The sequence below is a fragment of the Callospermophilus lateralis genome, chromosome 11, assembly GCF_048772815.1.
Source record: "Callospermophilus lateralis isolate mCalLat2 chromosome 11, mCalLat2.hap1, whole genome shotgun sequence".
Classification (NCBI taxonomy): domain Eukaryota; kingdom Metazoa; phylum Chordata; class Mammalia; order Rodentia; family Sciuridae; genus Callospermophilus; species Callospermophilus lateralis.
Window position 1 is genome coordinate 81,642,068 of NC_135315.1, and position 15,974 is coordinate 81,658,041.

General features: G+C 36.4%; 1 protein-coding gene across 1 annotated transcript; it reads right to left on the reverse strand.

Annotated features, from left to right (window-relative positions):
* Nucleotides 1–6,109: 6,109 nt before the first annotated feature.
* Nucleotides 6,110–6,640, reverse strand: LOC143409930 (stress-associated endoplasmic reticulum protein 1). Its single transcript, XM_076870523.1, has one exon. It carries the CDS (start codon nt 6,551–6,553, stop codon nt 6,353–6,355), a length of 201 nt encoding a protein of 66 aa, XP_076726638.1. The 5' UTR covers nt 6,554–6,640; the 3' UTR covers nt 6,110–6,352.
* Nucleotides 6,641–15,974: the final 9,334 nt, after the last annotated feature.

Below are 15,974 nucleotides of genomic sequence, written 5' to 3' on the forward strand. Positions count from 1 at the left end.
ATCATCACATTTCACCATCATTTCTAACCTCATGCCCCCTCCCTTCCCTTCCAGCCCCTCAAATGGCATTAAGATGTTTTAAATAAAAACTTACTTCAATATTTTATTTTACAAATAAAATTTAAATGGATGCATATATGTTTATATGAGTATATGTACAAACATAATGTTTGACAGAGTATTATAGCTGGCTAAAAAAAAAGTTGGAGTCAGGGCTCTCTGAACTTCAACCTGAGCTATGTTATTTTCAAACTGATTTGGGCAAGTAATTGGCATCTGCTTAAGTTTTATTCTTGCTTGTTTTCTTTTCATTGTAATGATAGTATCTTAATTCAGATAACATACATAGAGGCACTGAACATAATACGTGGTACAGAGAAAAGAGTTAACTAACTATTCAGGAGATAATGTCTAGTCACCTTCATCTTAAAATATTGAAGGAGTTCCCTTCAAGTCAACGATTTACTAATGATTTACATGTAACAAAAGTACAGATGCAGATTCATGGACTGACAGAAAAAAAACTGCACAATTAAGACTTATGTTATTGATTTGCTAAGCCAACTTAGAGTGTGTAAAATCACAAAATTTCGTTGTTTCAATATCGCTAATCCAAAATTCAAAATCTTCTATCTTGTATATTGGCTGTTCTGACAGAAACTAATTTAATTGGATTGCTTTATCTGTTCATAAATATTTTGAAATTATACATATGCAAACACTGGGATTATCACCTGCTATTAACCTCAAATAGCATTAATACAAACACACATGCTTATAGCACAGGGACACAGATGCATATGCCAAGTGGATCAAATAAATAAAATGTTTCTTTTGTTCCTGTCTCTTCCTGAGTCATTTAGATTCAACTAAAATTATATTTTGAAATAAATAAATAAAGTTAGGTATAAATTTTACTCCTGACCCTGGACTCAACATTGTTTCAAGAAGCTGGAGCATTGGTTGTGCCTGTAATCCCAGTGGCTCAGGAGGCTAAAGCAGGAGGATCACAAACTCAAGGCCAGTCTCAACAATTTAAAGAGGCCCTAGGAAACTTAGCAAGAACCTGTCTCTAAATAAAATACAACAACAAAAAAAAATGGCAGGCAATGTGGGTCAATTTCAATCCCCAGGACACACACACACACACACAGTTTCACAGTGATTATCATGAAAACAAAAATGCAACTCTAAATTCTGGAACTACGTAACTCACTGTGTATATAGTCATTCCCAGCTCTGATATACCTACATTAATATACACAAACAAAAATCGTTATATGGTACCTGGCTTATCTTAAGTTCATATATTAGATCTACACTGGTTGAATTCCTGGCAACCCTTCTACTAACAATGTGTTACAATAAGATTTGCTCTAGAACCAGATGCATAATTTCACACTAACCCATTTGTTCATTCTTTTGTGTCACTCGTCTGATTTTAGATCAGCCTTATGTCAGAGACAAACTTTTCTTAGCCAATGTTCTTATCCTTTCAGATCAACATATGGGCTATGTCTACATGCTTTTGACTATCACCTAAACAGCTTCCTCTAGTGCTAAATGAAGAAACTCTGGATCCTACAGTGAAATCAATTCAGTTGCAAAATGGGGAAAGGAGGCATGTTTAATTACTTATCAGGGCTTATGCACATGGCTACAATGGCTCAACTCCTTAAAACAAAAACTCGCTCTCAAGTTATATTGGCATGGTCATCCAACACAAAAAGTTGTCATATTGTTTTTTAATGGAGACTTCTGAATTGATAATTCCAAGGTAAGTAACCATAGCCTTATTCATTTGTTAAAATTCCAAACAATTGTTACTAACAATTGCTTCCTCAGTGATGTGTAATTAATATCTAATGAGACACCATGCTTATGCATAATTTTTGTATACAGATGTGGCATTGGTACGCTTGTGATACATTGCGACATTTCTTTTCTATGAATTAGAAACAACATCTGCACTAACTCATGCCAGACCTGCAGTGTAGGTCATATTAAAATGAAATGAGTTTTTATCACTTCCCAACTGAACTTGTTACTCCATTAAGGTAGATCAAATTGCTTATCTTGACAGAGATTGATTACCAATTAACTATAGAATAAGCCAACAAAAATGAAGGGTTGGGAAAATGCTGTGAAATTTACTGAGACATCTTTATTAAATACAGAGGTCTGTGGCATAACTAGTCCCAAGAAAATTGTTTTTCAAAAATGTTATAGATATCACATCAGGTGGTAATGATATTCTGACAAAACTGGAAATCATAGCAGCTCTGTAGTGAAACTAAAGGTGACCTTGTAAATAGCCTATGTAAACCATTTGATAAAACTCAGGGTTTCTGACATTCTTTAGTCTTACCATGATTTGACATCGAGTTGCAACAAGTCAAATGAAACTATATGAACAGCTATCCTTCAAACATTAAATTCCACCCTTTTTCCTGACTCCACGTTGTGGAATAACTGCCTACCCACTGCTAAATATTAAGTTTCTTTGTCAGGTTGAAAGCCAGTTACCATCTGACTTTCATAGCTCTCCAAACTCATCTTGATAGTCCTCAGATACCAAATATTTCTTTATTCAGGTCTAATAAAGTTAGCAAAGAGCATTAGGATTAAATGTTTCTAAGACTTAATTTGTTTTAAGTTTTCCCACATGTGGCTTAGTAGACAGCTTCTGAAATGGCAGCTCCAGGGCTGATTCTCCAAATCCCAGGAGGAAGTTAGTGCAGCATCTGCAGTCTAAATTATGTTGGCTCCACCAGCTTCATGCCCTTTACAAAATGATTGTCTGATGTGTGGCTACTTGTTTTTGTCAAACAAGTACTTCTGCTTTCTGGAACCTTTCAAAATGGCAGTGGGTCTTCTGGACCAAAAACAACTTAATAAATTGAAATCCTACATTTGTTCCAGACTCTGCAAAGCCCATGATTTTGTTTTGAAGCATTGAAATATGACAGCAAAAGCACAAAGTATCTATAGCCAAGTCCATTCTGAAGAGCTGGATATACATGTAAATGTTGGAAAATACTCACCTAAGAAGAGGTGGCGATAAGGCTTCAGAAGGGATTTCCTTCCTTCAGCTTGCCTGATGGATGCAAATCAAATTCCTTGACCTTAGAAGAGTGATCATAAAATGTAATCAAAGTTTCCAGATCAAAAGGTGCTCTGAATGGTTCAGTAGGCAGCTGCATCAATGCTATAAAGCATCATGACTGCTAACATAGGTCATGCTTCAGGAAAACAAGATGAAAACCTTTTGCTTTTAAAGAAATTTGATCAAGTCCCAGGAAAAGAATGACAGCTATATTTATATGGCCTCCAACCCCAAGAAACTTGAAGCAATTTGCAGATTTTTAAATGTAATTAACCTCTAGAGTATTTCTGTACATATGTTTAAAAGAGGGTTGCAAGTACTATCATAGCACTTTTCAAAATGAGAAGTCTGAAGTGCTGGAATATCTAGTGACTCATCTCAAGGTTACAAATCAAATAGTGGTATAGCCTTTAACATATTTTCTGATTTCTCTCTTACAAGAAACTCAGAATATTTTGAGTACTAAGGAAAAAGGGCCCCTAAATTTACTCTTAAACAAAAAGAATAATCCACAATGTGGAAGTCAATGAGTAGCATACTTGAAGAGTGCATAAACTCCAAATTACCAATTGCTTAAAAAATTCAAAGAATGAAGTGTCTCCATACTCATTTGAATCTGATGCCTGTAATTTGAAGTTTAATGTCTCTCTCTCTCTCTCTCTCTCTCTCTCTCTCTCTCTCTCTCTCAGTGTGTTTGTGTGTGTGTGTGAGAGAGAGAGAGAGAACACACAGAGGCAGAGACAAAGAAAGTGTATGTGTGTATATGTACTTGATCTTTGAAAAGAGATTTTAATAAATACAATTACTGGGAACAGTTTGCAAAAAGTTTTATGCCACAAAGAAGCTAAATTGCAGGCTATATTTTTAAAATATTTCTTCAGACCTTAATGAAAGACAGTGTGTAACTCCTAGGGGAGATGTTATAATTCGTCAAGTTTATTTAATGAGGTCCAGAAGGAACCTCATCACAGGGAAGAGTGTTCAAATATAGCAGAGGTTCATATTGGTTCTTTCTCAAGAAGGCAAAAGCAAAACAACTCCTATAGTTCAGCTCTCAGCTATCAATCAATTCAAGCCAAACAACCAATAATTTTTTTATTGAGCATCATATCAAGTCAGGATAGGAACATTAACTTAAAGATATAAAGAAAATTAAATATCAAAAGTACCTTCAAAAACAAGAAGTAGAAAAACATAAACTATTATAGTATAATTTTAAATAGTATAAAGAGAAAAAAATAGATAATCCTTCTATAGATTAAATTGTGCTTCCTCCAAAAAATATTTTTTTTTCAAATATCCAGGGAACTTTATTTTTAAACGATAAATCAAATAGACATAGCTTTCATTTACCCAAACATGCATAATCCAACCTGAATATAAAACGCACTCAAATGGCAAATTACACATGAAATACAAAGGGAATGCAATTTTACATATGTGAAATGATTGCCAGCTATAGCAACTTAACAAATTAAAAATATTGTACATTAAAAAACAAAACCAAAAACCACCTTAATGCCAAGTATCTATAGTAAACCAAGGGCAAGTTTGATACGGAATGATTTGATTCAAGCAAAGAGTAAGGCACCTGCTATGAATTTAGAGCAATAACTTTCATTTTCAAAGTTACAATAAAATAGAATTAGGTAACCAAGACTTGTTTCAAAGAGGAAAACAAGTATAGGGATTGATTTACTGGGTGAGAAAGGCAGGTAAAGTTCAGCTAAAAACCTGCTGGCCCAAGGTTGGCCAATTCCTCTCCTAGGGGAGCAGTTAAGTTCCTAGATGCCCTTAACCACTCCTCCCCTTTACTCTCCTCCTTCCACGAGGGTATGTCCAGAGTCCCCTATGAGGTTCGCACTGTGTATATATTAGGTAGCAGATTTCCCTTCTGTTCCTCTTAAAACAGCTTATTTTAAAAGAGATATCCTGAGGCGATTAACAAAGCAAATATAAGCAGCCTTCTACCAATTCATTAGTACACACACACTGCTCAGGCTTTTTGCACCAAGTTATGGCTAAGTAGAGCCAACACTTGCAGTTTTCAACAGTACTAGAAAACACAGAATCTGCCTTATCACCCTCACCCTTACTATTAATAAGAAGAAAATCTGATCAATCATGACCTATAAAATCATATAAGGGAAGACTGAAGACTGATCCTCATCAGTAAACCCATTTAATTTCAAATGCCACTTTCACTGATATATCTAGTACCCATCCTAAGGGCATTTTAATTATAAACCTAGAAAAAACGCTTTCAAACCTTAAGTGAAACTTATTAGTTGATGTGCCTTTTTTGGTATTAAAAAGTGCTATAAATATGCTAAGATGTCTTATGGCACACTGGACTCAATGGTAGGTCTTGATGACACATAAATTTCTAGTAGCATTTTTCCTTAAAATTTTGTCTAACATAGTAAACTCCTTTGATATATTAAAATAATCCTGGTGAAATCAATGTGACATAAACCTTCCCTGACTTCACTCCACCATGGTAATTTTTAGTGAAACCTCAGTGACTGATTAAGTTACAAAATGCTTTATTTTTTTTTCCCCCTAAAAATGGGATCTTACATTATGCTCACTCATGCAAAATCCAAGGTAGTGTAATAGAAACAATATCATGAAAATAGATGTGGCTTATATATAAGCATCTCTGCTTGTATTATGCATTCAGAAGCTTTTCAAAAATTTTGGATGCTAATTGTTATGGTAAAACTAGGCTGTGTTCCATTTATAAGCACCTTATTACAGGACAGTTACATGACCCTATAATGGAATGTGCTTTTGATTCAAGAGTAATAAAGTGCCTAGCTGTATAAAAAACTCAAGATTCCAAATTTTAAATTAAGCTAACTACACTTTACATGTTAGAGTTAACAAAATCTAGACTCTGTCTACACAAATTTAATCTAATTATTCATACTGCATACTGTTTTAACAACCACATTAAAAAAAAAAAAAAACTTACACTTCATACTAAGTAGGGTCCACTACTGTAGTTTAACAATCAAATTTTATTGCTTTATTCATGTGGTGCTTTTTGCAAGGCACTGTGGTATGAACTAGAAAACCTGGAATGACTCGTGATAAACCTTGGAATGACACATGAAGGATGCTATGAAAGTCATTCTGAGGCAGGATGCTTTACTGAATCGGTTTTAACCAGGGTATCAAACATCAGGAATGAGTTCAAGTTAAAATTCACAGGAGAATGGAAACATCTTAAGGTGAGTGACTTCACATGCCCATCCTGATACTCTGAATAATCTGGAAAATTGCGGAGCCGCAGACGACAAAGATGAAGAGCGCCAGTAGCCAGGGTCCCACCGACGCCTTCTCCTCGGGGGCGTTTCTCGAGGTCTTGGCGACGTTGCCGCGCTGCGTGATGTTCTTGCTGTGCTTCTCGTTGGCCATCCGGATCCGCTGCTTGGCAACCATCTTCGCGGCGCCGCCTCCGCCCGGCCGCCCCTCGGCCTCGCTCGCTCGCCTCCCGGGCCGCTATGAGGCTCGGCTCCCGGAGCCCGCGCCGCCGCGGGCAGGACGGGCGCCGGCGGCGGCCGCTGGATCTGGGCGCTACGAGCGCGGGGCGCGAGCTGACGGCGTCGGGTCGGCGGGTCGGGCCAGCAGGGCGCGCGGGAGCACGGAGCGGGCCGCCGGGAGCGTGGAGAGAGAGAGGAAGCCGACGCAACAACCGGACGGTGCAGCCCGCCGCCTCGAACTGCTCCAAAAAATATTGTATGATGAGCCCCTTGTCCCCAGTGTAACTTCATTTAGAGATAAGACTTTAAGGAGGTAATTATGATTAAATAAAGTCACAAGGTTGAGTCCCAATGCAATAAGAATGTGTCCATATAGGAAGAGGAAAAGGCACCAGAGATGTGCATGCATTTTAGTCAGGTTTCTTCTTGGTGCTGGAACCAAAAGTCCTAGAAAAAACAATTTTAGAGGAGAAAGAGTTTCTTTGGCACTCACAGTTTCAGAGGTCTCATTTCACAGACAGTGGGTTCCATTCCTCAGGTCTTGAGGTGAGACAGAACATTTTGGTGGAAGTGTGTGGTGGAGGAAATCAGCAGAGAACATGGCACCCAGGAAGTAGATAGATAGAGGGAGCTCTGCTCAACAAAGAAAAAATATATACCCCAAAGACATGTCCCCCAGTGACCCATCATCCAGCCACACCCTACCTGCTTTGAGTTTTCACTAAGTTAATTCCTATCAGGGGATGAATACATTGATTGTGTTAAGGTTCTCATAACCCAATCATTACATTTCTAAACCTAACATTGCACACACATTAGTTTTGGGGGGACACTTCATATCTACACCATAACAGCAAACATGGATAAAATGTCCATTTGAGGATACCAACTAGAATCAGCTGGCCAGATGCAAGTCAACAAAAAAGACCACATTCGAAACCAATCCTAACAGCACCTTGATCTTGAAATTCCAACCTCCAAAACTGAGTAAAAAATAAGTTTATGTTGTGAAAGCCCCCCAGTCTTTGGTGTTCTAATATGGTAACCCAAGGAAACGAAGATAGATAGTAGGTAGATGGATAGAGTGATAGATAGATGGATAGGTAGATATACAGATAATCAGAAAAATAGATATGAAGACATAGAGTAAATACAACCCTATCTACTTACATAGAGGAAAGCTCTACATAGAAGAAAATAATGAATTATATCTTAAAATATAGATTATGAAGTTTTTTTCTAGCATAATCCTTTTCACCATTTTGCATTTTGGTTTCTGCTGGGAGCCATCAGCCAAGTAGGTATGACAAATTCCTTGCCAGCTTACTCCCATGCTGTCTAGTGGAAGGACTTCTGTAAGGTGACCTTGCTCAAGGACCAGGGCAGGATCTGTGTTTAGGGTGTTCCCCCTTTAGAATAGGGCGGTTTAGCATAATAGGAGATTAGGGTGTTCCCCCTTTAGAATAGGGCGGTTTAGCATAATAGGAGATTAGGGTGTTCCCCCCTTAGAAAAGGGTGTATCCTGCTGCTGAGTTCCTCTTGAGTGCTTAGGGTCAGACAGTATATTTTGGGAGACAGAAGCCCATGTGGAGTGGATTTGGGCAGAGTAGTGGATTTGGGAGAAGTGGATTTGGGCAGAGAACGTGGATTTCCCCAGAACGTGTTTGTAGACGGCCGGTGTGAGTTCGGGAATAAAGAATTGCTGTTTGAATCTACAAGCTGTGTGGAGACTCGTGATTTGTGCCCAGCCAGAGACTGCAGCAGGTTTCCTTGAAAATAAGTAATTACCACAATTTTTAACAAATGCCCTTGTCCTTTCTTGTTAATGTTACTCTTGATTTCACCTTTGATTTTTCTTCTAAAGCAGCTATCTGAGAGGAACTCCTAGAGTGAAAGCATTATCAGTCTGCGGATGTGCATGAGAGTTACGGCTTATTATAAAGATGATATGGCAGTGCATCATCCTGATTATAGGGTTTACATCACAAACCTGGGCCACACTATAGTGCTAATGTTCTTCAATCTAAAACTGTTCATTTGGGTCCAAACTTTCCTATTTATTTAAGAATTGAGATTTTAAATACTTCTGGTGAAGTGGTCTAGTTCTGAAAAACAGTTATTTCAGTCATTTTGGCACAAATTGTACTAATACTAGTAATAATAACAATATATTTATATGTCTAATAGTACATTGTATTTCCAGGTATGTGCCTATGACTGTGTTCATTATCTAAACCAATGTAATAATGCAAATGTCTATAATTAGACTTCTCACTAAAAATATTTAAGGTTTGCACATGTGATTTGTCAAAGTTACTCATTTATGATGTTTGGTAATCAGGACATAAAATAACAACTTCTGAATTTAAAACCAGTTTTCTTTTTACAAGTATTTACTATTTAGGGAGGAGCTAGTGATCAACATCCATTCACACTATTTCTCTTAAAAGCCATCTGTCTCTGTTCAAAACCGAGCTCTAGGTTTTTGTCTCTTTGGGTGGAAGCCAGCTGAGGCTTGGGTCATTCATTACATTCCTTTTCTCTGCTGAAGAGACTGTATTAAAATGGCCACTTTACAGGTACAGTGGTACATGCCTATAATCCAGCAGTTCAGGAAGCTGAGGCAGGAGAATCACAAGTTCCAAGTCAGCAAGACCCTAAATAACTTAGTGAGGTCCTGGCTCAAAATGAAAAATCAAAAATGGTTGGGTATGTGGCTCTGTGGTACAGTGTCCCTGCATTCAATCCCCAGTACAAAAAAAAAAGCCACATGAATCAAAGATAGACCAGTAGAGTAGGGGAAAGGGACTAGAGGTTGACAGGAGGAGAGAGAAAGGGAAAGTACTTGGGACTAATACTGGCCAAATTACATTATTTTGTGTGCACATATGAATATGTAACAACAAATCCCACATTATGTACAACTATAAAGCACCAATAAAAAATATGGAAAAAAAAGACCACAGGAGGTCTATTTCTGTTACTTCTATAGCTGTAATAGAATGTCTTGAAGAGGTATTTGTTCTTTTCACTTAAACTTGAACTGATAAAATTAAATGGAATTTGCAGTATCCATCTCATCATTATGCATAGCGTGAAAAAGAAATCAAAGAAGGAGGAAAGCCAAGCATAGCAAAGGGACAGAAAAATTGAGTCCTGAAGACATCACTCGACCAATTAACACTTTGGTATCTGGTGTCACTATGTCACCTGTGCTAGTTTTATTCATGTGGTTTGATCAATATCCCCTTTCTTGGTTAAAACAGTTTATGTGACTCACAACCTTAGATTCCTAATGAAACAAGTTTTCCTCTAAAGCAGCTATCTAGTAGGAACATCTAGAGTGAAGATAGTATCAATCTGTAGATGTGCATAAGAGTTAAGGCTTATTAGGAAGATGATATGGCAATGCATAACCTTGATTACAGGGTCATAAAAATTGCTCACTTCAGAAAGCAACGTTAAGTCAAATGTGGACATACAAAATAGAAATGAATGCAAGACAGAATAGTCTAGAGTGAAATAAAATGTCAGAACAGGAATATGTTTAATAACAAAGACAAAAAGGGAGGGATGGTTAAAAATCCAAGATGTGTCCTTTGAGAAGAAAACTCAATAAAGGAGAAAACCAATGGTCACAGATTATAGTGTCAAAGTTCAAAAGAAACCTATCAGAGGAGTAGTTCCAACTTCACAAAAGCCTTGGGATACCTAGAGTCTAATTTTGGTGGGATTCAGGGAACAAATTAGGGACAATCATTGTAGGTGCTATGGAGCAGTCTGCTCAGACCTATAGCTGTCCCAGCCTTCATGTTAAAGCAGCTGGAGAGGAGTCTGGAAGCCTTACAATAATACATCCCAAGTCTTCAAAGGATATCCAATTGAGAATAAAATAAGATGTTCATCCTTGTATTCTCAGGGTCTAGGATAAAGCTAGGTACAACAATGGCTTACCAAAATTTTATAGGTTAAATAAAAGTGAAATGAATGGTGGGATTCATTTATTTAAAGCTTTCAAGAAACTTAGACACAATCCAGTATCTAATCTGGACATGAGATGGGGAAATTTTAGATGGACCTATTACGCTAACATTGAATATCCACAGAAAAGGATTAGAAATGGAAAGAGGAGTGGCAACAATGGCCACCTATAATGATTCATATAATGTTTTAAATGTACACTCAGCTAAATTCTTAGTCTAATACCCTACACACTTGTAAATTCTTTATAAACAGCCTCACCCTATCAAATGAATTAGTACTTCATTTTAAATGATTAACTATATAGGCCTATCTTGAACTATCTGGGAGAATTCAGCACACAAATGAAGCAAGACAGGCCAGAAAAATACTAGTGCTCCATGTACATTGTCATAGAAAGTTAAATGAAGAAAAGAATCCTAGTGAAGAAGTACAATGAAAACGGCCCTGTTTTGTTTGTTTGTTTGACATAACAAATAAAGAAGAATAACTAACCTACTAAAGAAAAGAAACTTTTTTAAAAAATTTTATTTTAATTTTTTTAGTGTTGCTAGAACTTTATTTATTTATTTATATGTTGTGCTGAGAATCGAACCCAGTGCCTCACACATGCTAGGCAAGTGCGCTACCGCTGAGCCACAGCCCCAGCCCTAGGAAAGAAACTATTTTTAAGAACTTTATTTGGGCCATTTTCATACACACATAATAATATGCTAATTTTAAATGAGTCTCATCTTTTCACTTAAACATGCCAGCAGGAAGTCTACTTGGCAATACTTTCTTGGATGTTTTGCCAATTACTGTATGTACTTGAAAACAACAAAACTGCTTTCTATAAAAAGCATCATATAATTCAACTTTTCAATGATCCAGAAGGGCCTCCACCTCAATTACTCTGAATGTGTAAGATTTTACTATGTTCTCTCCACATCAGCTTTGAGCTCCCCCTGCCATCTCAGGAAAGAATTCTTAAAAAAACATTAACTAGGGCTGCTGAATTTTGTGAGGACCTTTTGCCTTGCTTCCCAGGATGATGCCTGACCAATCTCAAATATTCCTCTTATAAGTGTTATTCTGACCTATTCCTCTTTAATCATGCTCCCTGAAATAGGTCAACACCGCTATCTTCTGGCATCAGCACTTCCTCTTATCAAACACTAACAATGTATTTCAAGATACTGTCTCATTTTAAAGTCTGTTCACTGGGTGGTTCTTATTTCATATTATGGAAGAATAAGCTGAAACACAGAAAGATCAAGTCACTTGCCCCTAGCCACCTAATTAATCAGTGAGGAGTTGGGATTCAAGCCTACGCCTATGAGACTGTGAACTTGTGATCTACAGCAGGAGAGAGTAAGTCCATTCCTCTTCCTGTTTTATAAATAAAGTATTATTGGAACACAGACATGCCAACTTGTCTGTGCATTGTTCACAGCTGCTTTTTCATTGCAATAGAAATCTAGTACTGCAATAGAGACCATATGACTCTCAAAGCAAAAAGTATTTACTCTATGGCTGGCTTGTTTTAGAAAATAGTTACCAACTCCCATTCTAGATCCTATAGCATTAACTTATTGCTCTCTTATGCTCAATACTCTTACCAAAACAGTTTTCACCTTGTAGGCAAGTCTCACTGGAATCCAGCATTGCCAAGCAATCAGCTATCAAGAGTCTGTCATTTTTGAAATACAGAAATTGAACTTTAAGAAAATCTCCATATGCTTCTATAAAGTTAGCAGAAGAAATGAATGCACCTTTTATTGAAGAAATGAATACACCTTTAAGGAAACCAATATGGATTAACATTCATTTAGTGTTTTTTTTTAAATTTGATTACTCTTGACATTAACATAAATAATTTAACATTTGTTACATGCTAAATCATTAGTGCACAAGAAAAGCTCTGGGATATACATTGAGTAATGAATGTAAAATATATTTTGTGTATATGTAGATACACACACATATAGATTATATGTATGAGTATTATATACTAAAATATTGTCAGATTCTTATAAAAATTCAAATACCAATTTCATAATAGAATATCCAGCATTCCAAATGTTCATTTCCAAATGTTAGATGATAGCAGATTGATTTGAAGGAGGTGGCAGCTGGAGCAGTACTCAAGGTAACAGAGGAGGACTGAGCTGGTGATTTAGATGGCTGTTAAATGTATGTAGTATAAATGGAAGCTTTAGACCTTCAATGAAAAAAGTCATTTTGTAAAGTTTAAATAAAAACTTTGGTAAGATAGTTGTTCCTAGAACACACTTAGGGTGAAAAATGAAACTTCTCATATCCTGTAGAGAAAATGAATTTTATGTTTTATCAACAGTTATTCCATTTGATCTATTAGTGATAATCTTCCTCCCATTTCAATAAACTCTTGTTCTTTAAGAATTTTTTTTTCTTTTTGAAATTTTACTTGCATTTGGAATTGTTTGATTTTTCTATGACTATATCTAAAATCTATTAGAGAATTATAAGCTTTACTATTTATCTGCTAAAGACAAAAAAAAAAAAAAAACGCTGATGCAATACAAGCAACTGTTTTCTCAAGCCAAAATTGATTGAGAGCATCCCCTGTATAAAAATGAAATGCATTTCTGTGGATGCACTGACGCTTCACCATCTGTCCAACATCTTAGATTTACTCTCCCAGATAACTTCATATTTCACCCTGCAGTCCCTAAAGAAACATCACTTTAAACAGGGCCACATGGAAAAATGCACTTCAATAACATTTGAAGGTCTGGCATTTAGCTTCAAGGGCCTCTAACCTAAATGACTGATGTGCCTAGAGAGAAGCTCCATTTGAAGTTATGGAAATGGGGAGGAGCAAATTCAAGGGATGGAATGTATAAAAAATGAAATGATGGCAGTAAAAGACATAGGGATTTACAGATAAAGCCAAAAGATGCTGGCAGCCATCTATCAGTCCGCCTTGATGAAATAGGTATTGGAAATTAACTTGGGAACCCTATGAATTACATTCAATCCATGCTCTGGGCTAAGCACTTGTCAATTTCAGCTGCTATTGCAACCTATTACTTACAGACTACATGGCTGGCAAGCTAATAGCACTGGATAGTGTTAAAGAAAATAGGAGAATAAACTGAATGTAGCAAGGCTTGTCACTGACAGAGCCTGCCTTTCTGAAGTCCAGGGTAAACACTCAATCCCTGACCATTCACTGGCTTCCTAGGTGAGCACTTAACCTCACACATCATCATTCTGTCTATAAAGAAGAGTCTTCCTACAGGATTAGTCACCAATCAGCCAGATACCTTGGAGCTTTTACTTGTTTTTTCAAGTACTGCAAAAATTCTTGGATTCAAGTGTTTTTGAACTGTCAGCTCCTTCCATAGTTAATTCTGTCTGAAGTCAGAGAGATACCATCACTGGGCATTAAATTTTATTTTTAGGAATGACTTGTGCTACTGCTTTGTTATTTTTATTTTAACTATAAGTTGACTCCCTGTGTTTCCCTATGGAACAGGTAATCCTTACACTTCAGAGAAAATTAAGGGGGAAGTTTTAGTTTATTCTACAAACATCTATCTGTCTACTTCCCCTAGACTTATATTCATGTGTACCTTCAATCTAATCTCATAAAAACTAAGAAAGATGCATCCAAACAACAAAATAGTCCTTAAGATGAGCTCCACCAGTGCTCCAGAACTATATTGTATTTTTCAACTGATAAGCTTGTCTAACATTGAAATATTTTAGTAAGCAAGAACATTCAGAGTAAATGTCAGCCAGAGCCATCTTCTGACTAACAGATGCTAGTAGGTATAGGGGGGAGGAGGGACATAAAAGCACTGAAAAATCAAGCAAGGCCGAATTAGAACAAATGTTTGTCAAGTAAAAAGGGAAGCTCTTCATCTGATGGAAGGGATTTAATTAGAAAAGTCACAGGGAGAAGCTGTCTCAAAAGTACCGATCCCATTCTCTTCAGATAAGCTAATGAACCTCATTGAACTTTGCAGAGAAATGCTGAATCAATAATACAAAGAAGAAAAAACTCACCAAGTGTGCTGCTGTGCCTCTTATATTTAAGAGGGTCAATTGCTTATGCCACTCCAGGTCATAATGGAGAAGTGCTGGAGCAATTTACCTTTCAATTCTCCTTCGGAGTGGCCAAGTAGGTAAACGAATCAGAAGGAAATAGAATCTACATGTTTCTCTCTTTTATAGCAATGAAAATATGTTTTTGTTAACGAACAAATTATAAAATATTAATTCCATGGTTTGAGCACCAAATCAGTGAAAAAAGTGACTAATTACTTAGATTGTGGTCTGATTTTTTGTCAGGTTATTGTTTTCTCCTAATAGTAGCCATAGTAAAAATCTATTATTTTAATCTATTTTTTTTTGCATTAGTAACAGGCACCTGGAGTGTGTAAAAGAATAATATAAACAGAATTTTGTCATAGTTATTATGTCAGGAATATAAAAAGTTCATGGGAAAGTAAACATGGAAAAGTTTGAAGTTGCTTACAAATTGCACTAAAATAAAGACAATTCTGAACTCTTCTGATTGTTTAATGCCTCAGTGCCTTCATTTGTCAGTTTTATTTTCCTTACTGGTTAGCCTTTTCAGAGGATTCATGCCTAGCATTGAACTCCTTGAGAGAGTAATAAAGCACATATGGAATAGAGAAGCATGTGGAGTTAAATTGCAAAATGCTTATCATGGATTTTTTTCGAAAAAGAATATTTACTAACTCCCTTTAAGAAAGTTTCATTTGTTATCTGACATAAGCAAATGCAGGTGCTATAAATTAAATATATTAATCAAAGCTTTCTCTAATCAACTTGACACCTCATGATATAAACCCAGAAGAAAACACCTCATTATTATAGGTTACAAATAAAAATATTTAAGTCAGCCTGCACCATAGTCATTTTCAAAAGCATTTAAAATTCGCATGAACATAGACACAAGCATACACACTAAGAATCCGAGTAAGAAAGAAATTAGACTATTTACTTTCACATTTTCTGTGGTTACAGAGAAGAAATATACCTTTTATTAAATTTAATAGGTTTTCTGACTCAAAATCAAAATATATACAATATTTAAACATATGCTTGTTTTACCCTTGGTGGGGAATAAGGTGTCAAAAGAGATAATTATTATCAAATATCATAGTATTTACTTATAATTTACTCTTTGGATCTGTTTCTATATGTAATCACTGTTAACTGCTTGACTTCAGGGAGAGGACCTAGAATGAAGGCTTAAGGCACTTTTTAGACCTATCTCTGATACACTGCTTAAATCTTTAATGGCTAATGTTAGAAAAGCATTTTAATGCTAGGGAATTTCTTCTATCACTAACTCAGTAGTTCTCAAAAGGGAGTGAATTTGGCCCTTCAGGAATCTGAGA

Coding starts and splice junctions, on each gene's coding strand:
- LOC143409930 (XM_076870523.1), bottom strand. CDS start 6,553: ATGGTTGCCAAGCAGCGGATCCGGATGGCCAACGAGAAGCACAGCAAG.